The sequence below is a fragment of the Cladosporium halotolerans genome (genome assembly GCF_011745625.1).
Source record: "Cladosporium halotolerans strain TM138-S3 chromosome Unknown Sca37, whole genome shotgun sequence".
Classification (NCBI taxonomy): Eukaryota; Fungi; Ascomycota; class Dothideomycetes; order Cladosporiales; family Cladosporiaceae; genus Cladosporium; species Cladosporium halotolerans.
In genome coordinates, this window is record NW_027191488.1 from 106,042 (window position 1) to 131,943 (window position 25,902).

The window sequence follows — 25,902 nt, forward strand, 5'->3', positions numbered from 1 at the left end:
AGTGACTGTGACAGTGACAGTGACGCGGTCGCAAACAAACAATGGATGCATCGCGTTCACAGGACGATCGTTTAATGATTTGTGACAGATACGGCAGACATGGACCGAGGTACCGTTAATCACAAAACAAAACTTGTCATAATGCCAACCTGCAAGGCACGTTTACCTATAATGCCGCCTGATGCACAACAGAGGTATCCACCTCAACTCATAGGTCAGTGCTCCCCATACCGAGCTTGTCCGCCTGCAGCCACCTATCAACAACCAGCCTTGCCACGTTTTTCCCCATCAGTGCGCTGGTCTCCATGGTGGAAATGAACCGCTCGATGCCACTAGTATACCACAGGTTGTTGCTAAGCTTGACATCCTCGAACGAATCCCGCGGATACTCATACGGATAGCTGTGCCACGCCTTGCGGTAGATCCATGTGATGTCTTCGTCACTAACCTCACCCTCCTCGCATTCGACACCCAGCAAAGCCGCCAAGAACGTGCTATTGGGCGGCGCCGGTGAGAAGATCTTGTACGCATATTCAGTTGCACCAGTCTTCGGGTTGATCATATCCTGGAGCAGACTGATGCTGTAAAATCCCGGACTGCCGGCCGTGGCGTCTGCAGGAGGATGTTCGCCTGGCGGGAGAGTTGTCACGATGACTTGAGGGGCTGCTTTGTTGGCTGAGAGGCCGAAAAAAGCAGGCGAGAGGAGATGGGGCGATGTGAATAAGGTCACGTGGAGTTTCACGTAAGGGAAGGCATCGGGCGTGCGGAAGTCGATTGAGCTGATGTCGATGTTGGAATATTGAAATGGTGCCGCCAGAATCACATCGTCGAACCTCGATGTCAATATTTGCGAGTGAAGCTCGGGCGACAGGCCTTTCGAGATCAGGTCGAAGCCGCCATCCTTAGCCTGCTCTATTTTCGTCACTTCCGTCTCGAGCAGGATGCTCGATTTCGAAGAAGCTACCATGTTGGCAAAGATCTGCCAGTTGCCGCCCTCAACGGACATTGCACCACGGCTCGCCATGCAGACCATGGTCTCAAGGCCATGGAAATTATCAATGTTCTGTGCGTAGTTGACGCGCGTGCTGGCCTGGATGATCTCTCTTGCGAACGGTGTGCCAATGTTGTTCTCACGGAGAAAGTCTTCACCAGTCGCAGAAGTCACGGCAAGCAATCCAACATTCTGGGCGGCTTGCGTGAGAGATGCGAACGGGAAGACCGGCTCCTCGTACATCTTCAAGAACTTCCCTACTGTGGCTTTCATGAGGTTCAGCGTGCGAAGCGGAGAGAGCCCGTACTTGTAGAACAGCTTAGCACTGTCCCACCAGCCGCCTTCGTTGTCCTGGGTGAAGACGAATTGGTTGCCATTCCAGACGCCGATGTCAGGGCCAGGGATGTCTTCTCCTGTCGTGCTGAAGGAGGACGTTGACAGATTGAACGTCTTGACGGCGTCGACTAAGATGCGGTTCACCTCTACAAAGACGCTGGCGCCTAGCTCAATGGGAAAACTGGCATCATCGTAGGCGTGAACTGTCGTGGATCGTCCTCCAATTTGAGTATTTTTCTCGAAGATGGTTACGTTCACAGGGATGCCGGCAGTTTCAGCAAATTGAGAGAGATGATAGGCAGATGATGATCCGGCGGCTCCAGCACCTTATGATAATCAGTGAAGGTTCTCAATAGTGTGGACCCGCACACCCATACCAATGATGGCAACCTGCTTAACCCTTGGGTGATCCTGATTGTTGAAGACAATCTGTTCACGAGAGGCGATTGCGGGCGCCGTCCATACGGCCAGCGCGGCTACTAAATGATACCATAACACCATCATGATGGCATGTTATTGAAGTTATGATATTCAATCAAAGCGTCCGAATTGAAGCCATCACCATTGGCATCGCTTGACGCGGTGTCGCCGTTTGAAACACGGATGCGGGAGACCCCGCAAAGCAACGCGCCGAAAGAGTCACCACATTTTGTGCGCCGGCTGTTCTGCGCAGATCCAATGATACCCACTTGAGCCCCTCCACCCAAACTATTTTCCTGTATGCTTGCCAGAGCGTTGTTGACTCCTAGATTCCTCTGCGCAAAACGAATAAAGCCTCCGCGCTTCACTACAACACTCCTTTTCACTCGGCTGTACACACCCACCATGGCGCCCAAGGCCAAGAAGGACGAGGGCAGCGGCCGCCCGCTAGAGATGACCCCGCCGCCGGAATACTTTGCTACCCGTAACGCTATCTTCGACAAGAGAAAGGCTGAGAGGGATGAGTGGGTTGCGAAGCAGCCTAGAGAGGAAATCGAGATCACCCTTGCGTCTGGCGCGGTCAAGCAGGGCAAGAGCTGGGAGACCACACCCGGTAACATCGCACGTGAGATCTCCAAGAGCTTGTTCGAGCGCACTGTGATCGCCCAGGTCGACGGTAACCTCTGGGATCTGGAGAGGCCATTCGAGAAGAGCTGCAAGCTGGAGCTCCTGGATTTCGAGCACCCCGAGGGCAAGAAGGTTTTCTGGCACAGCAGCGCTCACATTCTGGGCGAGGCCTGCGAGAGACACTATGGCTGCTCGCTGTGCATTGGTCCGCCCGTGGAGGACGGCTTCTACTACGAGATGGCGCTCCCTGATCAGGGCGCAGTGTCGGCTGCCGACTACAAGCCCTTGAAGCAGGTTGCGGAGAAGGCGATCAAGGAGAAGCAGCCGTTTGAGCGTCTCGAGCTCACCAAGGAGGATCTTCTCGAGATGTTCGCCTACAACAAGTACAAGCAGCACATCATTCAGGACAAGATCCCTGACGGCACAAGCACCACTGTCTACCGCTGTGGTCCCCTCATTGACCTGTGCAGAGGTCCTCACGTCCCTCACACCGGCAGGATTAAGGCTTTCGACATTATGAAGAACTCCGCAAGTTACTTCCTTGGTGACGCCAAGAACGACAGCCTGCAGCGTATCTACGGTGTCTCGTTCCCTGACAAGGCGGTAAGGAAATCACGTTGGCACAATGCTATACCCGTGCTAATTCAATCTAGGCTCTCGCCGACCACAAGCACATGCTCGAAGAGGCCGCCAAGCGTGACCACCGCAAGATTGGCCAGGAGCAGGAGCTCTTTTTCTTCCACCAAATGTCTCCCGGCTCTGCCTTCTTCCTTCCCCACGGCATGATCATCTACAACGCGCTCCAATCATACATTCGCAACGAGTACTGGAACCGCGGCTACCAGGAGGTCAACTCTCCCAACATGTACAACTCTGCTCTCTGGAAACAGTCCGGCCACTGGCAGCACTACCACGAGGACATGTTCACATTCGAGGTCGAGAAGGATCAGTGGGCACTGAAGCCCATGAACTGCCCCGGCCACTGCCTGCTGTTCGGCCACAGGGATCGCAGCTACCGCGAGCTGCCTATGCGCATTGCTGATTTCGGTATTCTCCACCGTAACGAGGCGTCTGGTGCCCTGACCGGTCTCACTCGTGTCCGCCGTTTCATGCAGGACGACACTCACATTTTCTGTACCGAGGCCCAGGTCGAGCAGGAAATTCAGGGTTTGTTCGACTTTCTCCAGGCTGTCTACGGCCTGTTCGGCTTCACCTTCAAGATGAAGCTGTCCACCATGCCCGAGAACCACCTGGGTGACGTTGCCACGTGGGAGCGCGCCGAGGCCCAGCTCACCAAGGCCCTCGACGAGTTCCAGGAATCCACCGGTACCAAGTGGGAGCTCAACCCTGGTGACGGTGCTTTCTACGGTCCCAAGATCGACATCACCATCTCCGATGCCCTCAGGCGTGAGTTCCAGTGCGCCACCATCCAGCTTGACTTCCAGCTTCCCCAGCAATTCAACCTCGAATACCGCACTGAGGACGCCGCCGCGAAGGCCGAGACCCAGGCCAAGGAGGAGAAGTCCGCTGAGAAGCCTGCGGAGAAGCCCGCAGAGAAGGCCGCCGACGGCGAGTTGAAGCCCGAAGAGAAGCTCGTCGTCCGCTCCGCGCCCCCCGCGGAGGCCGACTCCAGCGCCGTCAAGAAGGACGAGGGCCACTACCGCCGCGAGCTCACCCCCGGCTGTGCCCGCCCCGTCATGATCCACCGCGCCATCTACGGCTCCTTCGAGCGCTTCATCGCCATCCTCACTGAGCACTTCGGCGGCAAGTGGCCCTTCTGGCTGTCGCCGCGCCAGATCCTCATCGTCCCTGTCATGGCCGCCGCCAACGAGTACTGCGAGGAGCTGCAGAAGGAGTTCCGCAGCCACCACTTCCACGCCGACATCGACATCTCCGGCAACACCATGCAGAAGAAGATCCGCACCGGCCAGCTCGCCCAGTACAACCTCATCATGGTCGTCGGTGCCCAGGAGCGCGACTCCCGCTCTGTCAACATCCGCAACCGCGATATTCCCGAGACGCAGAAGATGGGCGAGCTCGTGCCTGTTGACAAGGCGATCGAGATGATGAAGAACTTGAGGGATGAGAGGAGGCTGAGCAGCGCGCTGAAGTAGGTTTGTGGTTGTCTAAGGTGCTTACGGGTTTCATGAAAAACGGCTGTGTTAGTGGGAGACGATTGAGCGTGGATTAAAATGCAAAGCATAGATTATGCGGATCACCATACAACTCTGCTTCCTTCTTTTCCGACATCGTCAAAATCCCACGTGGGTAGGCATACTACATACGGCCGGAAGCTGAGCCGAGACATTACCATTGGCGATGAAGAGTAAGCAGTGTGCTTCCTTTGCCAATTATTCCATCTCAAGAGAAGATTGAAACTGCCGAATAAGTGTAGTTGTATCTTGTATTCCATGATATATCGCGCCCCTCTCGGCGTCCAAGATATCTACAACCAGTTCGCGTTAAATCGTCAAGACATAAGCCTCCTCCTCAAATCACATTCTTCAGCTCCTGCCCAGCGATGAACTTCCTCAAATTCTCCGCAATCAGCCCCTCGGCGCCCTGCGGCCTTCCACCCGCCGCATGAGGGCTGAGGATTACGTCCTTCTGCTTGTACAGCGGCGAGCTGCCGGGCAGTGGCTCCGTCTCGAAGACGTCGAGCGCCGCGCCGCCAATCTCACCATTCGTAAGCGCGGCGTCCAGCGCCGCCTCGTCGACCGTTGTCCCGCGCCCGACGTTCACGACCCACGCGTGCTTCGGCAGCAACTTCAGGCGCTCGGCGTTCAGCGCGTGCTTCGTTGTGTCTGAGCCGGGCAGGATCATGACGAGCGCGTCGACTTTGGGGAGCAGAGAGGGCAGGTCGGCCTCGGCGTGGATTTCGATGCCGTTGCGCACGCCCGCGTGGCGCGCGAGGCCCGTCACATTGGCGCCCAGGGCGGTGAGGTAGGGCGTGAGCGTCTTGGCGATGTTGCCGAAGCCCCAGATGAGGACGTTGGCGTCGCGGAGCGTCGTGAAGGCGTTCTTGGGCCGGTCGGGCTGCGGGCCGCCCAGGTGGCCGGGCCATTTCTGCTGCGTCTGGTAGTCACGCATTTCGTGGAATTTGCGGGCGGAGGCGAGCAGGAGGCCCAGGGCGTGCTCGGCGACGGTGGCGTCGTGCAGGCCGGAGCCGGTTGTGATTGTGACGGTCTTGGGGTCGAAGCCGGCGCCGAGCACGTCGTTGGGGCCGGCGGCGAGGGATTGGATCCATTTCAGCTGCTTCATGTTGGCGGCGGCGTGCTTGAGGTTGTCGGCGGTGTTCGTCCATGTTACGAGGACCTCGGCGTCGAGGTGCTCGGCGGGGATCTCTTTCTTGACATCGTAGGGTTGGAGGTCGACGGAGAAACCCTCGAGGCTCTGCACATCGAGGACGAGGGAGGTAGGGTAGAGGAGCTTCATCTTGATCGGAACGTCTCTGGCGTCTGAGGTGGAGGGAGGTGGTGGCGGAGATGAAGGGAAGGGAGGGTTGATGAAATGGGAAGAAAGCAATTGAGCACGCGCTGTCCCTGTACTGAAAGGCTGAGACTTGTATTTTGCGGACATGCCACTTTTGTGGTCGGGGTGGGGGTTTTATGGGAGAAGATAGCCTCGTCTTCGGAAGATTTGCTCGCGTTGGAGTGAAGTGACGCCGAGCCGTTGCCGACAAAGGTCGGCTGTTTAGATCGAGGAGGTGAATTGTTGAGAAATGCAAGCGGCAGCAGAGCTAACGAAGGACGGCCTCATGTTTAAGCAGCGCACCTTTTTCGGCGTCATTCTTGCAAGCGACTCGGTCGGCAATTGAGAGAGGGGTGGAGGGGCTCCTCCAAGGCCACGGGTCGCCGAGCCTTGCGCGTCCGCCAGCCGTGCCGTTTCGAGAAGCAGACCTTGACGCCGCCGAGAGTAAAAGCATGGCTGTATGCGACGGGATAGCGTGTCACGACGAAGGTTACACATACTCATTTCAATCGGGATATCACACTTATCTTGAAATCAAAGGACAGACCGAAGGTGACAGGTGAAGGGGATTTCATTTGTGTCCTCTATCTTACAGAAACATCATAGCAGTCGTAACCTCGTGCAAACAGAAACTGTTGTATTCTGTCCATGTATAGCAATGATCCTCGGTCAAGGCCACATGCCTAGAACAGGGCACCTCCGAGCAACGCACCGCCAAGCAAGCCGCCACCAAGCGCCAAAGGCATGCCATATCCACCGCCATAACCTCTGCCGTACGGCCGACCGTACGGCATGACAGGCCTGCTGTACATGCCCGGAGGAGCATACATGCCGCCGCCGTACATACCACCAGGCCATCCGCCCATTCCGCCACTGCCGTACGGGCTGACTCCGTATCCGCCTGGGTATCTCGAGGAGCCCCGATACTGCGGCGGCTGCAACCAGACGTCTTGCCCATCGCGATCCTTACCAATGAGCTGTGGCTCGCCAGTCTGCATCGCCTTGTTCATTGCGTTTCGGATGGCAAGATGGCGCTGGTAAAGCTCGCGCTCCTTCTGCTCCCTGCGAGCGCGCTCTTGTTCACGCTCTTCGTGCGTCGTGCCGGTGATCTTGTCTTTCATTCGGCGGCCCAGTGATCTCTTGCCCTTGTTTTGGGTGCCAGATCCCTGTGGCCGCGGCGGCAACTCGCCGGGGACATCCTCCTCGTCTGTGTGGTCGTGCATGATGTCCGCCTTGCTGGGTTGGCTGTCGTGCGGGTGGCGCATGCTTTCTTCTTCGATGCGTTCTCTTTCCTCGCTCGGAAGCGAGTTCAAGTACTCGTCATCATCGTATGGGTGCGTCCAGATGCTGCGAGGGGGGTCTTTCGTGGTGTCGACGAAGAACTGATGGTCGCTTTCTGGGTCGTATGTACGCACCCAGCCTTTGGGAAGAGCGCGGCCCTCGTCTTCCATGGAGCGGCGAGCGGTCGACGGAATGCCATCTTTGTTCTGGCCCGGGACTTGGAGATGTGAGGAGCTGGCGTGGTCTTGTGCCTGGGAAGAGCTGCTAGCTTGGTTGCTGCTGCCGGTATTGTTCTTCACAGCGGTCTCGTATGAGGGCGGCGGCTCTGAAGGATTCGCCATAATGTGTGCTTGACCTTTCGATAATCTTCTGGTCTCTTGAGGAGGTTATATGACAGTGGTTAGGGTGGCAACTGCTCACAGGCTGTGTAGTACAAGGCGAGAAGGTTCCAGGTTCCAATCTCATCGCGACCTCACTTGTGACCGTGAGCGCCACACCGATGACGTGGATGACAGCACAGCCACGGTTCTGTATCGATGTCTCGGAACATCTGTGATGGTAAGAGCCAAGACAAACACATCGGCAAAGAGCTCTCTGAGTGGTGACAAAGGCGTAACGCCGAATTTGTATTTGTTATTCGTGAGCGTTTTCAATTTCTGTCAGTGTGAAATGGCGGTGATCGTCCGTTCATTCGAGCTCCGCGAGAGCCGCAAAGCACATGTATACTCTTGCCTGACGGACACCGAAGAAGCCTTCACAACTTGCCTCGGTGCCTGACCTCACAACACCAGATGCTTTACTACTAGGCGCTCATTCAATGCATTTATTCATAAGACACGGTATCTCTTGCAAAGGCAATTATACCTTGATATACACCTCATTCATCGCAGGACGAACGCCACATGTACGGCCGCTCCCGAGCCACGCGCGACGCGAAGACGTCATGCAAGTCGCCCAAAACGCGTCTTCCAAACCCGACCCTGAACTTCGCGTGGGACGTTCAATCCGTCGCCAATTGAAACACCACCATTGAAGCACACACGCCAGAATGTCTCTCAAACGCAAAGCCGGCGATGTCGCTGCTGACGCCGCCAAAAAGCCGAAAGCCAACGGCTCCATCACCTCCTTCTTTGGCGCTCCGAAACCGAACCCGTCAACATCCAGCACAAATCCAGCGAAGCCGGCCTCGGATCCCACAGCGCCCGAGACGCAGCCTGTCAAGTTTGACAAAGAGGCATGGATTGCAAAACTGTCAGACGAACACAAGGAGCTTCTCAAGCTTGAGATCGAGACATTACACGAGAGCTGGCTCGGCGCGTTGAAAGATGAAGTGACCAGCGAAAGCTTCCTCAATCTCAAGCGCTTCTTGAAGAAAGAGGGCGAGTCTGGGGCTAAGATCTTCCCGCCGTTGGAAGATGTCTACTCATGGTACGTACAGAGTATGCATTCACGTCTCATTCATGCGGTCGCTAAAAAGACGCCAGGTCCCGACACACGCCCCTCCCGACCGTCAAAGCAGTCATCATCGGCCAAGACCCCTACCACAACTTGAATCAAGCCCACGGCCTCTGTTTCTCCATTCGCCCACCGACACCCGCTCCTCCCTCTCTCCAGAATATCTACAAGTGCCTCAAAAAAGATTATCCGTCTTTCACGCCGCCGCCCAAGAATGGCGGCCTCCTCACCCCCTGGGCTGAGCGTGGCGTGCTTCTCCTCAACACCTGCCTGACCGTACGCGCACACCAAGCCAACTCGCACGCCGGAAAGGGCTGGGAGAAGTTCACGCAGAAGGTCATTGATACTGTTGCTGCAAAGCGTACGCGCGGTGTAGTCTTCCTGGCTTGGGGCAAGCCTGCTGAGCAGAGAGTCAAGGGTGTCAACGGCAGCAAGCATTTAGTCTTGAAGAGCCCGCATCCGAGCCCGCTGAGCGCGAGTAGAGGCTTCTTTGACTGTGCACATTTCAAAAAGACGAATGAGTGGTTGAAGACGAGGTACGGCGAGGATGGCGAGATCAATTGGGACTTGAACGTGGCTCCGGAGGACGCTGGCGTCTGAGCGTTGTATCCTGAGAATGGACGCGTCTCTGGGTACATTGGATGTGCGTGTAAGCGAGATTTCTGTTTGGTAAAACGTGCACGATCATCGTTCGATCACATTGCAGAACGGATACAGGTGTATTGCAACAGGAGTATCGGACAAGTCAAAGCACGCATTTCATCGACATCACACGAACCAGACCACGCAGACAACGATGTCGCATCTCACTCCTTGGCAGGAACTCTGATACTGACGTCCTTGATCTTCGCCTGCAGCCTCCCAATGACATCTTCCTTGCCATCATCGTCCATTTCCATGTCAACGTATCCGTGGGGCTCAATTTCCCTGGGCACGACCGCCAAAGCACGACCTGCGCCAGTTTCGTCAGTTCTGATAGTCTCCGCAGATGGCATCATGCTCAGCACAACTCACCATTGGCTTTCTCATCGCTTGCCAACCGCACAACAGCAGCCGCAACATCCTCTACCTGCGCGAACGGAATCTGATGGCTCTGAAGCTTCTCCAGCGCCGCGCCAGAAATGATCCGCGTACGCACGAACCTACAAACCGTCAGTCTTTCTACCACAGTCTTCATCACATCATCATCAGCCAAGTGCAAACACGCACCAAGGCGCAATCAAATTCACCCTCACGCCCAACGCCGGCACCACCTGCCTCAGACTCCTCATCATCCCGCGCACCCCAAACTTCGCCGCAGAATACTGCACCGCGCCGTTGTGGTCCGCGTAGCCCGCCACGCTCGCCGTCATCACCAGACTCCGGTCCGCGGAGGCGTCAGGGTGCCGCGCGAAATAGTGCAGCGCCAGCTTCGCCGTGTACATGTACCCGACCAGGTTCGTCGTCAGGATGCTGAGGTCGGGCTCTGCAGGCTCTTCGGCGGACGGATCTGAGGGGGCGAAGACGGGGTCTAGGCCGGAGATGCCGGCGTTGGCGAAGACGATGTCGATTCTACCGCGGAGTGCGTGCGCGGTTTTGAAGAGATTCTCTTGGTCGGGCCAGGAGCGCGTGTCGCAGGGCACGAACTTGACGGAGGAGGAGCCGAGTTCGGTTTCTAGAGCGGTGCCGCGGGAGCGCGAGAGGTCACCGAAGGTCACGAAGGCGCCGGCGGAGACGAAGCCGCGCATGCTGGCTTCGCCTATGCCGCTGGCGGCGCCGGTTATCACGACGCTTTTGCCTTTGAGGTTGGAGGTGTTGAGGGGCGAGGATGGGTCGATGGCGTGGGCGTGGTTGAATTCGGTGGGAGCCATGGCTGCTTTTCTGGAGTCACGATATCGATGGATGGTATCAGAAGGAACAATTGAAACGGTTGTTGGGCTGCAAAAATGATTGGGGTTCTGGCATTATACCTCTTGCAAGGTTAGACGGTGATTACGAGCTTACCCGAGGTGTGAACTAGGTAGCTACCTACAGCCTGAGCTCGCTGCAACTGTAGGTCCGTTTTGGGAAATGATTGCGTTGCCATACTTGTCTTAGTTCTCTTGCCTTTACAACTCAGTGCGCCCCGCCGTACCCGAATAGATTGCGTGAGGGATTTAGACGAGACGTAGAGGGAAGTACAATCCAGGTAGCACATCATAATCGTTGAGGTAGCTTTCAACTAGGAATGAAGCCATAACAGCTTCGATCAGCCGCTCCTGAGCGATTGTATATGCAGTCATATATGACAATGTCATATTTCCTCATGATATGTCGTATGCAAATGAAAGCTGTGTTGTAGGTACGAAATATTATAGACTGCGGTGGTGTTGCTCTGTCTGTGCTCGAACAGCTCGGCGAAGTCCGGTGAGGTCATCGTTGATCACATGCGAGTCGCAAGTCGCACAAGACAAACGGGAGAAAGCATGTTGCCATCCCATCATGAACTCGGTATCCTTGAATTCACAAGCTCAACAGTGTAATCATTGATTCAACTCCCAAGTTGCACAAGGGGAGCGCCGAACCCCCCTCCCACAGCCAAAACAGTTCGCTCCACCACTCAACCCCCGCCAGGCATAAGCACAAGAACCATGACCACGCAAACCCCACCCTTCCACCGCCTCCTCTCCTTCTACTCCAATCGCTCCCCCACGCCCGACACGCAAACCATCCGCCTCCAAGACTCCCTCCACGGCAACCTCGCCCTCGGCCTCGACTTCCCCGTCGCGCTCGCCATCGCCGTCGGCCGCCACCTCTACCTCAAGAACACCGGCCTCTTCTCCCTCAACATCCACGTCCCCTCCGTCTCGACAACGCAAACGCTTCTCGACGGCGTGCCCGTGGAAGAGAAGGAATCCTACTCTTGCTCCGAGCTCGTGCAGCTCGCGGCGCAGAACGGCTGGGCGGGGCGCGCGGATGCTGTGGGACTGTGGGCGCTGGCGGCGGATGTGGGGACCGGGAGGATTGAGGGGCGGGATGTTGTTGCTTTTCAGCGCGGGACGCTGTTGAGGGACATCGAGGCGAGGAGGAAGGACAGGAGTCAGGTGCTGCCGCTTTGGAGGGGTGGGCCGATTTCGGTCGCGGGGCACAGTTGGGTTGTGGGGAGGGTGTTTGGAGTGGAGGTTTATAGGGATGAGGGGAAGAGGGATTGAGGGTGTGACTTGGGCGAAGAACAAGAAGGAGTTGCCTTTGTGATGAAGATATGATCATTGTCTGGAAGACGACTGCTTGGGCGTCACTCGAATGTTGGCCGCTCGCGTTCTGGAGGCTAGAGGCAATGCGCGCGGACCGATTCAGGAGTTTCTGTGTTCAGTACTGGTATCGGGAGGAAATGCACGGGATCCGTGGCTGTGGAAGATATCATACGGAATATTAATGTACAACGATCTATGGACCTGATGCGGACGGCCGCTGCGGCCAACAACCGTGGAGATGAATGAATACCGAGTCCTGAGGAGCTAATGCATGTATCCATCGGCTGAGATTTCTGGGAAGAGTGTGCTCGTCTACACACATGGTAACATTCGTTTCTTATTGGGAAAGCGCCCATGCGACGATTCCATGCCAAAGCGCAAATTCGAATGGCCATGCGGTTTGCAAGAATGCGTACCAGCATGTTGATTGCCGGCGCTAGAAGCTGCAGAACAATGGGCTTCGTAAACAGATTCTCCACTGGCTGGTCTAGGCCAGCCCACCACAGACTGTTTCTGGCAAGCTTGATGTGCGGACTGGCAACTGGCAGCGAGGTGTCAGCGCACCTTGCACGGCTTGGTTGGTTGAGTTTTACCGGCCTTCGTTCATGTTCCATGCGGTCATGGCAATCTTCAGGGCAGCCTTGCAAAAAGCGACTGGATGCTTCATTAGAATGCAATTTCACAGTATGCTGCTTCGTCTTTATGCCCAACACTGCGTGGCTACACCACGCCAATGCAAGCGCGCGACACGCTTCCGTACAAATGTAGCCCAGCGACCACTTGCGCAGGATTTCTCTTTCTGTCAATTGTGCCGAAGCCGGCCGGGGAATCAGACCCGATCGATGTTGAGGACTAGTTACTGTTCGTGGTTAGGGTCACTGGAGTAGTGTCTCCATACTCACTCCATGGGGCTCCGTGCGGATGAGCGCGGTGGTACCACGGCGTATCTTCATATCATGCGACCCTAACGCGCACTACGGGCCATGCACGGGCTATGGCTTCTACCGTGGAATGGCAAAATCCCTCAGGATCATGGCAGACGTAGCCGTACCATACTCAAGAGCCGATTGACATACAGGAAGCTTCCAGCCACCGCATCGTTCTTTTCCACCAAGACACCACATCACATGGGCAGATCTCGGCCCAGCGATCTCCATGTGGGCGCAAGGTTGGTCGTCCTGAGAGACGCATAGCCATGCCTGTTCCTAGCCCTGCCACGACCTGCGCCGGGCAAGGAGTGGAGTCGCTTCTATTCGGCCCTTCTTCCCCACTCCCATGGGGAAGCGAGGCTCGTGGCGCGCGCTACCGCAGCCCACATGGGCGGCATGGGCGGGGTCTGTTTGCAATGACCTCACGCTTGTTGACCAAAGAAAAAAAGATGCCTGCGCCTCCTCACCCGGACGGGCCTTCGTATGGAGGCCCAGCCATGCCAATACAGGGTGGTCTGGGCGGTGATTTCCGGTGTCCACCGGCAAGCAATACTACATAAACGTCGGTCCCTCGCCATGATGCCAGGCCCTCGGATCTACCATCACCTCGCCTAGTTGGGACTATCAAGATGAAGACTTTCTCTCTGTCTGCGGCCTGCCTCGCAGCGTTGCCTGCTGTCCTGGCGTCGGGCCAGCTGGATCGACGCGATCACGAGTCTTGCTCCAGCATCGACGCCGACCAAATTCGTGCCTCGGGCAACAACACTCTCTTCACTCGCTGGAGGCCGTACAGCCATGTCAATGCTCCGGCTGGCTGGTTGAACGATGCGTGCGCGCCGATGTACGATCCCATGAGGGATGAATATCACATCTTTTACCAATGGCACCCCAATCACATCAACTGGTAAGTCTCCTGCTCGAGCATTCCCATTATGAGCAGCTTCTAACCGTGCTTCTTTTGTACAGGGGCAACATTTCATGGGGTCATGCCACAAGCAAGGACATGATCACTTGGACTGACAAGGGCGGCTGGCGCGACAGTGAGGCGCTGGCCCTGGGCCCGACTGGCAACGGCTCATACAACGGCTTGGGTATTTTCAGTGGCACCGGCCAGCCAGTGAACCTCCAGGGTGAACAGGATGGCACACTGCTTCTATTCTACACATCCGTGGCTTACCTGCCTACCAACTGGCGCATCCCATACACGCCTTACACCGAGACTCAGAGCTTTGCTTACAGCACTGACGGCGGCGACACCTGGCAGCAGTACGAGAACAACCCCGTTATCAACGCTACGACTGAGACTGCCCCGATGTACTGGAACGTCACTGGCCACCGTGACCCGTTCTTCGAGCCCTGGCCTGCGATGGACAATCTGCTCGGTGCTTCCGAGCCCCACTACTACATGGTCATGGGATCCGGTATCAAGGGTGTAGGCCCGCGCATGCCTCTTTGGTCTGCCCCGGCTCGCGATCTCACTGACTGGACTTTCCTCGGCTCTCTTTGGGAGCCCGAGGCGAACTCCTCTTTTGGCCCTGTGCTTGCCACTGGCAGCAACGCCTTCAACTTCGAAGTCTCCGGCTTCTACTCGCTGCCTGATAGCAAGGGCAACCTCCACTACTACACCACCTACGGCACCGAGGGTGGCAATGTCTCTTTCCACCAGTCCCCGCAGTGGGCTCTCTGGGCCGAAGGCACCATCACTCCTCGCGAGAACGGCAGTGCCCAGTTCAACCAGATTGCCGGCGGCGTCGCTGACTGGGGCAACGGCTACGCCATCACTCAGTTCAACGACACCAAGAACGACCGCCGCATCCAGTGGGTCTGGACTCGCGAGGACCTTGTCGGCGATGAGGGCCTCTTCAGCGCCACTCAGCAAGGCTTCCAAGGCGCCCTGGCCATCCCCCGCGAGATCTTCGTCCACGAAACCCACGGCGTCCTCAACCCCAACGGCAGCCTCAACACCGGTGACTCCTTCCTCTCCCAGCGTGCCGACGGCACCTACGACGTCTCCACGCAAGGCCGCCGGCCCGCGTCGGACGTCATGGAAGGCCTCCGCGAGGGCGCCGGGCACGCCTGCCACGCGACGAACGAAACCTTCACTTCCTCTGAAATGTTCGCCGACACCTCCGCGGCCTCCTACGAGCTTCTCGCGACTTTCTCCGGCGCCTCCAGCGGCCCCGTCGGCCTCGTCATCGCCGCCTCGCCCGACGGCTCCGAGAAGACGCACGTCTTCTACAACCCCGCCAACAGCACCGTGCTCGTCGACCGCAGCGCCAGCAGCATGATCAAGGAGTTCGGCAACGCCACCGTCACGGGCTACTTCCACCCGTACACGATGGCGGCCACCGGCGCGGTCGAGGACATCGTCATGCACGTCATCGTCGACGGCAGTCTCGTCGAGGTCTTTGTCAACGAGCGCTTCGCGCTCAGCACCCGTGTCTACCCGTCGCAGACTTGCAGCACGGGCTACGGCGTGTTTGTTGGCGAGGAGGGCGAGGCGCGCGTCAAGAGCTTCGAGGCTTGGGTTGGGCTGAAGAACGTTTGGCCGGAGAGGCCGGAGGACAGCAGCAGTGAGCTGGTGTGGGATTCGGTCGAGGAGACGAACAATTACACTTGGTGGTCTGGTAACTAGATGGGAAGAGGGAAGAGGGTGGAGTAGATGTATATATGAGATCAAGAATGTATAAACGACGATCGCATCGAAGTTGTCCCGTTCATCCACTGGATAATTGTATGGAGATGCGGCCCTGCGAGGTGGCACACGGCCGTCAACGTCACAAGAGTGTGGTCGGTGTGAAGCTGTCATGGAGAAGGAATCAAGACGATTCACTGCATCCATGTCGGAGATTCAGATTGTGAGCTGAATCAGCAATCGTGTATGTCTCGCACCAACAGGCTGAATGCTCCTGCACGGTACAGCCACAGGTACCTCGCCAACACCTGTGCCTGTCCACGTGCATAGCTGGTGGCGATAGACTTCCGGGCACGACCGGGAGGCGGGGATGGAGGTCCAGTCGATCGGGTCCAGCCGCGATGCCATGTGCGGTGCGTGGGTGGTGCGATGACGATCGCGCGGGGCAGGGCTACATAGGCGCGCGCGAGAGAGCATCAGCAAGGGTCGTGTCAATAAAGCTGCCCACCAAGATCGGCGCGTTAAGCGAGGCGTTGGTGTTGGGCCAGAATGATCACAATTGCGTCGTTGCTGGAGGCCCATAAGCGACGGCTCTCGCTGTGTGCATGTGACGAGCTGAATGCACCGGCACGCCACAGCGCTGCACGCAATCCGTCGCCAGAGGCTGAGGCCTGCCAGCAGAGCTTAACCCGCGCCAACACAGCCCACAGCCCACCCTCGACCTCAGCCTGCAGCCGCTGTCCTTGTCGAGTCTTGTCCCGTCTTTGCCTTGTCCTGCCCTGTCCGTCTGGTATCTTCTTCACTCACGACACTCCAAACGTGCACCCCAACCAGCACCCGTACCGTGATGCCAGCTTTGGCCTTTACCTCACCTGAGTCTCCCACATGTCGGTTGTGGGCGAAGTAGTGGGCGTCATTGTCAGTAGACTCCCTTCAGCTCTGCCCCACCTACGCCTCGACCGCGAAGCCTCGCTCTCAGAATCCATATACCTCCTCTTGACAACAGCTAATCTGTCACCCAGGCCTGCGTCGCCGCCGTCGTTTCCGCTTATCGCGATGGTGGGCATATCATTCAGAAAATTAAAGTCAAGCGCGCGCAGAAACGCGCCGCACCACCCTCGCGCCTCCTCGAGGAATCAATCGACCAGGCGCCGGAGGACATCGAGCGCGAGAAGCAGCGAGGCATCTCGCGCTTCGGCAAGGCTTTCGAAGCTGGGGACACCATCGCCGTTATCGCGCTGCAGCAAATCACTATCCAGCTGCAAGGAAGCTTGCTCGAGGAGCTACGCAATGCTGCCTTCGACGATGCCTTCACGGACTTCAGACACCTCGTAGACGTCGCTGACGCCGGGCGAGACAAGTCTATGAACACGCTGATCGAGCTGCGCCAGCGTTTACTTACTGCCGAGCCGATTCACGATCTTGAGCTGTCCCCGACCTCCTCGCACGCCACTGCGAGATCGGACTCCTTCACTCAACAGCAGCGAAGAGCTCTGCCCGCTTCATCATCCTCAACAGCCGATCTGAGGCCGACCCCAGCATGGGCACAAGCTAATCACGCCGCTTCTCGCGACGCGTCAGGAGAAGAAGACGCCGCATCGGGCGCCGAGAACTTGCCTCGACAGCCAACTAAGCGTGGCAGTTTCCTTCACTTTTTACGCCACGCGAGGACGAACAGCAGCCATGGGGAGCGGTCTGGAGTGCAGACGCCTGCTGTTGTTGTGGAAGAAGGCGTGAAAGAATCGCCTCAGCCGGAATCGCCTGTCAATGGCCCGACGCGGAATGCCACGGTCACCAGTGATGCGAGGTCGTCGGTCAGTGCGGGCTCGAGCCATTCGACTGTACCGAGCACGACTTTCAGATACCAGCCTTGGGAGGGTGAGTCAATTTATCTGAAATCAACGATTGAGAACAAGATCCTGACCATTTCACAGTGCGTATGAAGCGAACGTGAGATACGTGACCGCCGTGCTGATCGCTCTTTTGTAGGATGACCCAGCTAAAATCTGGGGAACAAAAAACACAGCAGAGTCGCCGGAGATGGTAGCAGCAGACCCCATGTCCAACTCGCCCCCACCCGTCCAGCGTACTTCGTCTGGCCCAGCTATGCTTCGTAACTCTTCCGTGATGGTGCCGACTCCCACGCCAGACAACCACTACCTTGGCTTTTGCAAAAATGCCGTTCGCCTCCAAAATGGCGACAGAGGAGCCTTTGAAAAACACAATGAGCATGCTTACTCTCGGTCCGGCTACTCCTCAGTCACCATCCAGTACCTGGCCTGCAGATCCGCCAAGTGCAGCTTCATGGGGCAGCTCAAAGCGGACAAGATCTGGGAGCGAGTTTGGAAGGACGAGCCTCTTGGCCTGAAATGGCGCTGGGCGTTCCTTGCCAAGTCGCACGTTCAGCAGAAGCAGGTGAAAGGCCAGCAATTTGCGTACCAATGCATCTTCTGCACCTTCGCAACCGGTAAGGGCGCCGTATATCACAGCACGAGAATGTACATGGAGCATGTTGCCACTCATCGTGGCGAGATGAGCGAGGTGCTCAAGTACAAGACTGGGTGCCTGAACGATCGCATGTGCAATGACGAGGAGGAGTTCGACATTAATCTCTTCCCGCTCGACGGTCAAGAGAACCGCGATCGTCAAGCTTCGCAGTGCCTCTCGGATGATCTCCAGGGGTTGGCGATCTTTCCCCCCAAACCGAAGCCTGCGGACTCAATGTTCGGCGCCAACGAGCCTTGGAACGAGGGCCTGTCCAACTTCCATTACCGCAGTGACTTGGACCCGACCGAGCTCGAATGAAGCGCCGCTTTCGCGGTCTGCCTTCAGCCCCGCAGCACTTTTCCCGACGCTTCAGCCGCGCCAGATGCGCACAATGACAAGCTTTTCCCACCCAGCCTTCTTTCCACTAGACCCAACAGTCTCCGCGCACCATCCAGCCGGCCACGCACGAATGCGCTCTTTGACCGCTTCCGGCTTATTCTGCGCACAAAGCAGCACATACGCCACGCCCCGCGCGCTCAGCACGCCCGGCAACCGCTCCAGCAACCGATCCGTCGTTTCCATCCCATCCTCGCCACCCGCATACGAAAGCTCAAGCAACTTCGAGTCCCGCTCAAACACCTCCGGCGACGCCATGGCCTCCGCGTCCAGCGGCGCCGGCAGCGTCTCCGTCGGCACGTACGGCGGGTTGAACACCAGAACATCCACTTCTCCATCTTTGACGCACGACGTCAAATCCCCCTCCACTACATCCAGGAACGCCGCCCGCGGCTCAGCCTGCTCCGCCACCGCGCCCCGCACTGTCTGCGCCGCTGCTCTCGCGGCAAGCGCATTCACATCCGTGCCGAGGAAGGCGACGTCCGCGCGGCCGAAGATCGTCTGCGCGTTCGCGGCCGCGAAGGCGAGGACGACGCCGGAGCCGACGCCGACTTCGAGGACGAGGGGGCTGGGCGTTGAGGGGGAGGGGAAGTGGGAGGCGAGGAAGGCGGTTTCGCTGGCGGAGGAGAGCGTGTCGAGGAGCAGGTAGGAGTCTTCGGCGGGCTCGTAGATGGCGTCGAAGGAGACGTGGGTTGTTGAGGGGGTTGGGAGCATCTTTAGTTTTATTTTTCGTGGCTTGACTCCAGAATTTATTTGAAGTTCTCTTTAAATTTGAGATTTTGAGCAAGGCTGGCGGGCAGGCTGTTTGATGGTTTTCGCGATTCTTTCTTTCTCCGCAGGAGGCTTGGGGTCTCTTTGATGGGTTGGATTTTGGAGCGAGAACTTCGATGTCGCTTATGCTGATTTTGGCGATCTTGTAAGGTTGGTTGAGCAACCTGGCTTGAAGACAGTACACTCGTCTTCTCTTGAAAAGACGAAGAAGGCAACGAATACAAGGGATGATAATGTAAGCACTAGCAACGGTCTTCAAGGGTCTCCAATGCGACTCGTGCAGAGAAGTTCAAGCCCGCAGCCAGTTTCGGCGCTCGATGACGTCGGCACCGCCCGGCTCTGGCTCTGGCTTCAACTCGACCTCCCATTGACATCCAATACACAAAACTCCGCCATCAACCTCCCCCTACTGTACATTACACCTTGATACCCAGCATCCTCGCCTCTCATCAACCCCCACCACCTGTTCGCCAGCAACCATGCGCCCCGCCCTCCGCCTCCTCGCAACCCCCACCTCCCTCTCCAAAGGCCTCAAACCCGAACCCCTCGCCCTCCTGCCCCCGATCCCCCTCTACCGCCGCCTGCTCCGCGCCCACCGCAAACACCTCCCCGCCGAAATGCGCCTGCTCGGCGATGAGTACGTCAAGGCCGAGTTCCGCGCGCACCAGAAGATCGACAACCCCGTGCACATCGTGGGCTTCTTGACCGAGTGGCAGGGCTACGCGCAGATGGTCGAGGGCGATAATTGGCGGGGCGAGAAGATGGATAAGGCCAAGGTCGACAAGATGAGCGACGAGCAGGTCGCGCAGATGTATGAGCTTATGAGGAGTATTCGCGAGAGGGAGGTGGAGGGGAATGAGGCGGAGGTGGAGGCTAGGAGGGCGGCGGAGAGGGAGGGGAAGAATTGATGTGGTGCTTCTTTGTTTCGGGAGCGGAGCATAGGAGGCGCAGCGGGAGGTGTGGGTTGGGTTGATGGAGTTGGGTGGCATGTGAATGCACATGATTGTGTGGTCATGATGGCTTGAGTTTGGTGCTCGAACTATCGAGCTTGCGGCCTGCCGGAGAACGATCACGCGACTGCTAGCAATGTTTGCGAGCAAACTTGTCAGCCTTTGTCGCGCGGAAGGCCGTCGACCCAGAAGAAACATCAATGGCGTACGTGAGCTGGCGGAACCACTTCACACCAATCGCAATCGCCATTCTCGAACACCACCCGCCAACAACCACAACTTCGCACGCAACCACAAATGTGCACGACCCGCCTCCGCCACTCGCCAACCTGCGGCCACACCTGGTACATCACCCTCTCTCACGCCGCCCAAACCCTTCCAACCAACTAACACCAACCCCCAGGCTCGAACTCCTCACCCCCTGCCAACCAACCCACAACCTCCTCACCTGCCCCGACTTCTCCGCGCGCCAGCCCCGCGGCCCAGCGAGCATCCCGCACCTCCACGGCCTGCCCTGCTGCACGCCCGAATGGGCCTGCCCGCGCTGCGGCCCCGCCAAGCCCGACATGCGCTTCAAACGGGTTTGCGAATTCCGCCAGGCTGGCGTGAGGGTCGGCCGGGATGCTGGGAGGGATGGAGCCGGGCAGGACATCGTTTGCTGTGCTGTTATGTGATTTTGCGCCGGGATGTGGAGGGCTTGGTGAGTGAGGTCGGGTGATGTGGGGGAAAGTTCGCGGGTCTGGGCGACGGGCTGGGCACGCGTGGGTTCGGGTTTCTGGGCGATGGGGGCTTTTGCTTGTTGGGTAGGGGTGATGAATGATTACGAGTGGGTAGAGAGAGTGGGAATTCTGTTTTGTGGGGATTGATGTATTGATAGAGGGCTGTACAGGAGTCGCATAGATTGTACAAATACATTGTGGAGTTGAAGACGAAGACGCAGCGACGCTTCTCAGCGGAGTCGCGATTCGTGATCACAAGATTGCTGCTGATCGCTGCTTGCTTGAGTTGCCTGGCATGCTGGAATGACCTCTTGTGAGTTGTGAAGAGCACAGAAGCGCTGGTAGCTGCTGGATGAAATGCGCGACTGGCGAGATCTTCGAAATTGCACATCGCCATTTGGACAGGAAATGACCGCCGGGCTTCGGAGTAGGTTGGGTATATATGGGAAGGAGCAACATGTTGCCGCTTCCTTTGTGCTTGGCTTGAGACTGGGTATTTGAGGCCAAGGGTCCGTCCTCACTCGAACTTTGTCTGGTATATCGAATCACGATATGTGTCTTGGGCGGGATATGAGTGGCTGACTTGAGGGAACGGCTGTCCTCATGTCATCATAAAAGAAATTGTACTCTGAAAGGGTGACAACGCCTATAAGTGTAGGGCATTTCAATTCCAACAGCCGCGAGACGCCCTTAAGAGTCCGTATGTCAACACCGCAAAGAAAGCAATCAATATCATCAGGTTCATCGGGCTCACGGACAGTTGAACAATCCATGTCGCAAGCCTGTACCGATATGACGTCTTACGTTAGCACTCGGTTTCTGATCATCTCTGACACCCATGGAGATGATTTGATCCACAAACCTGCTGGCAAGTTCGACGTTGCCATCCACTGCGGCGACTTGACCGAAGAATCGAAGCTCGAAGAGTTCAAGACCTCTCTGAACTTGATGCTCGAAATCGATGCCCCGTTGAAACTGGTCATCGCCGGCAATCATGACTTCTCAATGGACGCCCCAATACTCCTAGACAAGCTTAAAGATCATACCACCAGCGAAGACGCGGCTCTGGTCAAGAAAGTCTATGGCGACGCTGGCGAAGCACGAGCTCTATTCGAGACCGACAAGTGCAAAGCTGCTGGCTTGGTCTTCCTCGACGAGGGCACTTACACTTTCACGCTCGCCAACGGCGCATGTCTGTCGGTGTACGCATCGCCGTACACGGCGTCGTCTTCCTGCACCTGGGGCTTCCAGTATCGCTCCAAGGAGGAACATGGCTGGATAATCCCGCCAGATACCGACGTGGTGATCACACACTCACCACCAAAAGGCGTTCTGGATTACACAGACTCAAGGAACCGCGCTGGCAGCCCCAGTCTCTTCGCAGCTATCGCTCGTGTGAAGCCTAAAATGCACTGCTTCGGTCACATCCATGAGGCTTGGGGCGCAAAGCTCGTGGCATGGCGCGAGACCTTAAGCGAAGCGCCGTCGCACTTCACGGATATCGACAATGATCGGTCGAGTCCCATCGAGAGCCTGGCGGGTCTCCGGGTGAGAAAATTCGATGCTCCAGGGGTGATTGCCGAGAAGAAAGCGAAGGTCGAGGAGTATGACCTCCAAGGATGTTGCGAGATTCGCGAGAGAGTGGATCCCGGGAAGACGCTATTCGTCAACGCTGCTATTGAGGGCCCTGAGGAGGGCGTGCAGCAGCACCCTTGGGTAGTTGAGATCGATCTTCCGCGGAGCATAGCCTAGGAAAATGGAAAACTTGCGCCGGTGATTAATAACGTTGAAGAAGTCTTGGTGGTCTTACTCGTAGAACAGAATTCAACATCCTAGTCTTCAAACAGTCGAGAAGCTCAGCTCCACCTACCCACACTTCTCACGTGGTGACCGACAGACGTTGGAACAAGGGAGGCCGCCTGCACGGGCCGTCAACGCCACCCACGCACGCCAAACCTGGTCGCGCTCGTGACGGCTTGCCGCTCGTTACCACATCGAGGCAACCGGGCAAGCGAATATAGGGCTGCACTCTCCGGACCAGCCGATTAGGCGACCTGCCCCGAGATTGACCTGTCGCGTCCATGTCGAGTTTCTCCGTCCATCCCAACGCTGCGACACCTGACGACGTGGCGCGGCGAACGGGCCTTTAGGTTGAGACAAGCAAACGCCCAAACGCCGTCGCGCCGCCTTGTGTGCAAATGCCGTGCCGATGGACAGGCAACAAACCCTGCAAGCGTTGCCAATATCTTCACCTCTGACCGCTCATGACTCGACGATGTAACGCTGTGGGCTGAGCCTTGTGGCCGCCTACGCCGCCCTTCCAACAGTCTCCGACATATGCGAGCTCAAACGTACGCGGAGATGGCGATTCGCCCAGATCATTGGCCGTCAGCTTAGGGTTTTTTCGCCTGTCAGCCGCGTCGTTTACGTCGGATACGACCCTCCCGAGCTGGAGAACAAGTAATGCCCTCCCACGTGATAGGGCATAGCTCTCCAATCCGAAATTCAGGATGGCGCCAAGTCCTTGAACGGACACATCGGGCAATGGAGTTGTCAATCGCGCCGCAGCATCGTCGGCCGACATGCTTGTCCCGACCAGAATTCTGGAGACTCCATGCCCCGTTGTCCACATCCCGAGCGCTAACTCCACCCCGTCCCTTCTCCAGAGGCCAAACCCCCTGGGCGCGAAGCAGTCCCCACGGCACAAGCGGAGAGCCCACGCGCAAATCGCTTGCGGTGGTGTGGAGAACGAACGGAGTTTGGAGATTGGAGGCGAGGAGAAACTGCTGCGTCGAAGGATGGTGGTGGCAGGGTTTGTAGCTGTTGGCCTCAAGTGCCGCCTATCCGTGCGTTTCGCCGTCGATATAATATGTCGGTGACCCTCCTCTGATAGATTTTGCTCGCTCCCTGTTTCTTTCTTTCACACCTGTGCTTGGCCTGCACTGTGAGGCAACCATGTACACCATCAGCAATATTTATGTGATCGCTGCCGTCGCCGTCATTGGCGGCGGTTTGTTCGGTATGGCTGTCCAGGGGACGCAATGTCGTACGGGCAAAGCTAACACGGAGCAGGTTTCGATATCTCTTCTATGAGTGCTATTCTTGGTGAGATACCTCGCCTGAGCTGGTCGATACGTAATACGAACTGACAGAGCTTCAAGGCACGCAAGCCTACAAGTGCTATTTCAACCAGGGCGGTATTGATGAAGATGGCAACTGCCAAGGCCCGAGCACAGGTGTACAGGGAGGCATCACAGCAGCCATGACCGCTGGCTCGTGGCTTGGTGCATTGATTTCGGGCTACCTGTCAGATATCCTGGGCAGGAAGAAAGCCATCATGATTGGCTGCGTGATCTGGATTATCGGCTCGGCGATCATCTGCGCTTCCCAGAACATTGCCATGCTTATCGTTGGACGTATTATCAACGGCTTCTGCGTGGGCATTCAGTCCGCCCAGGTCCCTGTCTACATCAGCGAGTGTGTGCCGCCGACGAAGCGTGGTCGCCTTGTCGGTCTGCAACAGTGGGCCATCACCTGGGGCATCTTGATCCTCTACTAGTGAGTATCAACCATTCTGATGTGCATTTGCTTAGCTAACATGTATCAGCGTTTCTTACGGAGCTTCGTTCGTTGGTGGAAGAACTCCTTACGACTACAGCACCGCTGTTTTCCGCATTCCGTATGTTTCTGTTACCCAACTCTTATCGCCAAAGCATTGACTAATCAACTTCCAGCTGGGGTATTCAAATGGTCCCTGCAGTCCTCCTCCTTGGATTCATGATCTTCATGCCCGAGTCACCTCGTTGGCTTGCCCGCAAAGATCGATGGGAGGAGACTCACCGCATCCTTACCCTCATCCACGGCAAGGGTGACCCGGACAGCCCTTTCGTCCAGTACGAGTTGAATGACATCAAGGAAATGTGTGCTAGAGACGCCCAGTTCGCGGATGTCACCTATTGGGAGCTGTTCTACCCCAAGAACATCTACCGAAGTACGTATCTTGAGATTGCCGACCTGATCAAACCAAGCTAACGATCCCTGCAGCCCACATTGGCATGTTTACTCAGATCTGGTCTCAGCTTACTGGCATGAACGTCATGATGTAGGTCGGCATTCGTCCTGTTACCACCGAACAGCTTTACTTACAGATTCCGCAGGTACTACATCACCTACATCTTTGCCATGGCCGGCTACTCAGGCGATGCCAACCTCCTCGCCTCGTCCATTCAGTACATCATCAACGTCGTCATGACTGTCCCTGCTTTGATCTGGATGGACCGCTGGGGTCGCCGCAAGCCGCTTATCATCGGTGCCTTCCTCATGATGACATTCATGTTCGCCAACGCCGGCATGATGGGCGGCACTGGAGAGGTCGTTCCCGGCGGCATCGACAACGTCCCGCAACAATCCATGAGAGTCTCCGGCGCCCCTGCCAAGGGTCTCATCGCCTGCACATACCTCTTCGTTGCCAGCTACGCCATGACCTGGGGTCCTGTCTCCTGGGTCTACCCGCCCGAGGTCTACCCCCTCCGTGTCCGTGGCAAGGCCGTCGCGCTGGCTACCAGTGCCAACTGGGCCTTCAACACCGCGCTCGGCGCTTTCGTGCCGACTGCTTTCGAGACGATCAGGTGGAAGGTGTACATCATCTTCGGCGTCTTCAACCTGGCCATGCTGATCCACGCCGCCCTGCTGTTCCCTGAGACTGCTGGCAAGACGCTCGAGGAGACGCAGCTGATGTTCGAGGACCCGAATGGCATCCCGTATGTCGGCACGCCTGCCTGGAAGACGACGAAGGCTACCAACCACATGGCCCAGGTCGAGAGGGGCAATGTTGGCAAGGCTATGGATGATGAGAAGAGCGTTGATGAAGCTGGCACTGTGGAGGTTAAGGGTGCATAGATGGCGAGCAATTCTACATGGAGAAGATTGTAGAAGGTTCGAGCTGTACATGAATACAGGACTAAGCATTGGCTACAAGGTTACCTTATGTAGACTTCCTGTCACAGTGAGAGTGCGATCGTTCGCTACCAATTTATAATTCTGAACTTCCTCGGCTGCGTGAGTTACAGATCTTGGCTGCGACGTATTTTGGATCTATGATCAAGACGACTGAATAAGAATGATGCACAGTGCTCACATCCATTGTTCACTGCAATATTCGCTAGTCTCCACAATCATATCCGCCGTCTGGGTTAGGAGCACGCCATAGGGCCATTCGCTTG

At 57.0% G+C, this 25,902-nt stretch overlaps 14 protein-coding genes across 14 annotated transcripts; 9 read left to right on the forward strand and 5 right to left on the reverse strand.

Annotated features, from left to right (window-relative positions):
* Positions 1-208: 208 nt before the first annotated feature.
* Positions 209-1,858, reverse strand: WHR41_07859 (uncharacterized protein; the record flags this gene model as incomplete). The annotated part of the gene is made up of 2 exons (XM_069376463.1): positions 1,705-1,858; positions 209-1,653 (listed from the first exon to the last, which is right to left on the reverse strand). The coding sequence occupies exons 1-2, from the start codon at positions 1,829-1,831 to the stop codon at positions 209-211; spliced, it is 1,572 nt and encodes a 523-aa protein (XP_069226337.1). The 5' UTR covers positions 1,832-1,858.
* A 152-nt stretch (positions 1,859-2,010) lies between these two features.
* WHR41_07860 (uncharacterized protein) lies at positions 2,011-4,779 on the forward strand. The gene is made up of 2 exons (XM_069376464.1): positions 2,011-2,977; positions 3,028-4,779. Exons 1-2 carry the CDS (start codon positions 2,048-2,050, stop codon positions 4,486-4,488), a joined length of 2,391 nt encoding a protein of 796 aa, XP_069226388.1. The 5' UTR covers positions 2,011-2,047; the 3' UTR covers positions 4,489-4,779.
* An 85-nt stretch (positions 4,780-4,864) lies between these two features.
* On the reverse strand, positions 4,865-5,809 carry WHR41_07861 (uncharacterized protein; the record flags this gene model as incomplete). The annotated part of the gene is made up of 1 exon (XM_069376465.1): positions 4,865-5,809. One exon carries the CDS (start codon positions 5,807-5,809, stop codon positions 4,865-4,867), a length of 945 nt encoding a protein of 314 aa, XP_069226387.1.
* Positions 5,810-6,528: 719 nt separating this feature from the next.
* On the reverse strand, positions 6,529-7,467 carry WHR41_07862 (uncharacterized protein; the record flags this gene model as incomplete). Its single annotated transcript, XM_069376466.1, has 1 exon — positions 6,529-7,467. One exon carries the CDS (start codon positions 7,465-7,467, stop codon positions 6,529-6,531), a length of 939 nt encoding a protein of 312 aa, XP_069226395.1.
* A 496-nt stretch (positions 7,468-7,963) lies between these two features.
* ung1 (Uracil-DNA glycosylase) lies at positions 7,964-9,523 on the forward strand. The gene is made up of 2 exons (XM_069376467.1): positions 7,964-8,554; positions 8,611-9,523. Exons 1-2 carry the CDS (start codon positions 8,175-8,177, stop codon positions 9,179-9,181), a joined length of 951 nt encoding a protein of 316 aa, XP_069226389.1. The 5' UTR covers positions 7,964-8,174; the 3' UTR covers positions 9,182-9,523.
* On the reverse strand, positions 9,236-10,904 carry WHR41_07864 (uncharacterized protein). The gene is made up of 4 exons (XM_069376468.1): positions 10,593-10,904; positions 9,791-10,530; positions 9,596-9,723; positions 9,236-9,533 (listed from the first exon to the last, which is right to left on the reverse strand). The coding sequence occupies exons 2-4, from the start codon at positions 10,429-10,431 to the stop codon at positions 9,388-9,390; spliced, it is 915 nt and encodes a 304-aa protein (XP_069226391.1). The 5' UTR covers positions 10,432-10,530; positions 10,593-10,904; the 3' UTR covers positions 9,236-9,387.
* A 286-nt stretch (positions 10,905-11,190) lies between these two features.
* On the forward strand, positions 11,191-11,751 carry WHR41_07865 (uncharacterized protein; the record flags this gene model as incomplete). Its single annotated transcript, XM_069376469.1, has 1 exon — positions 11,191-11,751. The coding sequence occupies one exon, from the start codon at positions 11,191-11,193 to the stop codon at positions 11,749-11,751; it is 561 nt and encodes a 186-aa protein (XP_069226390.1).
* Positions 11,752-13,073: 1,322 nt separating this feature from the next.
* Positions 13,074-15,357, forward strand: WHR41_07866 (uncharacterized protein; the record flags this gene model as incomplete). Its single annotated transcript, XM_069376470.1, has 2 exons — positions 13,074-13,626; positions 13,689-15,357. The coding sequence occupies exons 1-2, from the start codon at positions 13,352-13,354 to the stop codon at positions 15,355-15,357; spliced, it is 1,944 nt and encodes a 647-aa protein (XP_069226393.1). The 5' UTR covers positions 13,074-13,351.
* Positions 15,358-16,033: 676 nt separating this feature from the next.
* On the forward strand, positions 16,034-18,760 carry WHR41_07867 (uncharacterized protein). Its single transcript, XM_069376471.1, has 3 exons — positions 16,034-16,275; positions 16,380-17,171; positions 17,347-18,760. The coding sequence occupies exons 1-3, from the start codon at positions 16,243-16,245 to the stop codon at positions 18,160-18,162; spliced, it is 1,641 nt and encodes a 546-aa protein (XP_069226392.1). The 5' UTR covers positions 16,034-16,242; the 3' UTR covers positions 18,163-18,760.
* On the reverse strand, positions 18,214-18,954 carry WHR41_07868 (uncharacterized protein; the record flags this gene model as incomplete). Its single annotated transcript, XM_069376472.1, has 1 exon — positions 18,214-18,954. The coding sequence occupies one exon, from the start codon at positions 18,952-18,954 to the stop codon at positions 18,214-18,216; it is 741 nt and encodes a 246-aa protein (XP_069226396.1).
* A 536-nt stretch (positions 18,955-19,490) lies between these two features.
* Positions 19,491-19,919, forward strand: WHR41_07869 (uncharacterized protein; the record flags this gene model as incomplete). The annotated part of the gene is made up of 1 exon (XM_069376473.1): positions 19,491-19,919. The coding sequence occupies one exon, from the start codon at positions 19,491-19,493 to the stop codon at positions 19,917-19,919; it is 429 nt and encodes a 142-aa protein (XP_069226394.1).
* A 339-nt stretch (positions 19,920-20,258) lies between these two features.
* Positions 20,259-20,896, forward strand: WHR41_07870 (uncharacterized protein; the record flags this gene model as incomplete). Its single annotated transcript, XM_069376474.1, has 2 exons — positions 20,259-20,305; positions 20,365-20,896. 2 exons carry the CDS (start codon positions 20,259-20,261, stop codon positions 20,633-20,635), a joined length of 318 nt encoding a protein of 105 aa, XP_069226352.1. The 3' UTR covers positions 20,636-20,896.
* Positions 20,897-21,451: 555 nt separating this feature from the next.
* Positions 21,452-22,432, forward strand: WHR41_07871 (uncharacterized protein; the record flags this gene model as incomplete). The annotated part of the gene is made up of 1 exon (XM_069376475.1): positions 21,452-22,432. The coding sequence occupies one exon, from the start codon at positions 21,452-21,454 to the stop codon at positions 22,430-22,432; it is 981 nt and encodes a 326-aa protein (XP_069226353.1).
* A 1,182-nt stretch (positions 22,433-23,614) lies between these two features.
* WHR41_07872 (uncharacterized protein) lies at positions 23,615-25,579 on the forward strand (the record flags this gene model as incomplete). Its single annotated transcript, XM_069376476.1, has 7 exons — positions 23,615-23,699; positions 23,753-23,785; positions 23,842-24,238; positions 24,288-24,359; positions 24,415-24,671; positions 24,725-24,782; positions 24,838-25,579. The coding sequence occupies exons 1-7, from the start codon at positions 23,636-23,638 to the stop codon at positions 25,577-25,579; spliced, it is 1,623 nt and encodes a 540-aa protein (XP_069226350.1). The 5' UTR covers positions 23,615-23,635.
* Between the last annotated feature and the right edge of the window lie 323 nt (positions 25,580-25,902).

What these genes read in the sequence shown, in the direction of transcription:
- WHR41_07867 (XM_069376471.1), top strand. Translation starts at nt 16,243, where the DNA reads ATGTCGGTTGTGGGCGAAGTAGTGGGCGTCATT. An exon ending in GCGAAGTAGTGGGCGTCATT is followed by an intron (nt 16,276 to 16,379) that starts GTCAGTAGACTC and finishes TCTGTCACCCAG; the next exon opens with GCCTGCGTCGCCGCCGTCGT. An exon ending in CCAGTGATGCGAGGTCGTCG is followed by an intron (nt 17,172 to 17,346) that starts GTCAGTGCGGGC and finishes GCTCTTTTGTAG; the next exon opens with GATGACCCAGCTAAAATCTG.
- WHR41_07864 (XM_069376468.1), bottom strand. Translation starts at nt 10,431, where the DNA reads ATGGCTCCCACCGAATTCAACCACGCCCACGCCATCGACCCATCCTCG. An exon ending in GTGAATTTGATTGCGCCTTG is followed by an intron (nt 9,724 to 9,790) that starts GTGCGTGTTTGC and finishes GACGGTTTGTAG; the next exon opens with GTTCGTGCGTACGCGGATCA. An exon ending in AAGCGATGAGAAAGCCAATG is followed by an intron (nt 9,534 to 9,595) that starts GTGAGTTGTGCT and finishes AAACTGGCGCAG; the next exon opens with GTCGTGCTTTGGCGGTCGTG.
- ung1 (XM_069376467.1), top strand. Translation starts at nt 8,175, where the DNA reads ATGTCTCTCAAACGCAAAGCCGGCGATGTCGCTGCTGACGCCGCCAAA. An exon ending in TTGGAAGATGTCTACTCATG is followed by an intron (nt 8,555 to 8,610) that starts GTACGTACAGAG and finishes AAAAGACGCCAG; the next exon opens with GTCCCGACACACGCCCCTCC.
- WHR41_07860 (XM_069376464.1), top strand. Translation starts at nt 2,048, where the DNA reads ATGCTTGCCAGAGCGTTGTTGACTCCTAGATTCCTCTGCGCAAAACGA. An exon ending in TCTCGTTCCCTGACAAGGCG is followed by an intron (nt 2,978 to 3,027) that starts GTAAGGAAATCA and finishes AATTCAATCTAG; the next exon opens with GCTCTCGCCGACCACAAGCA.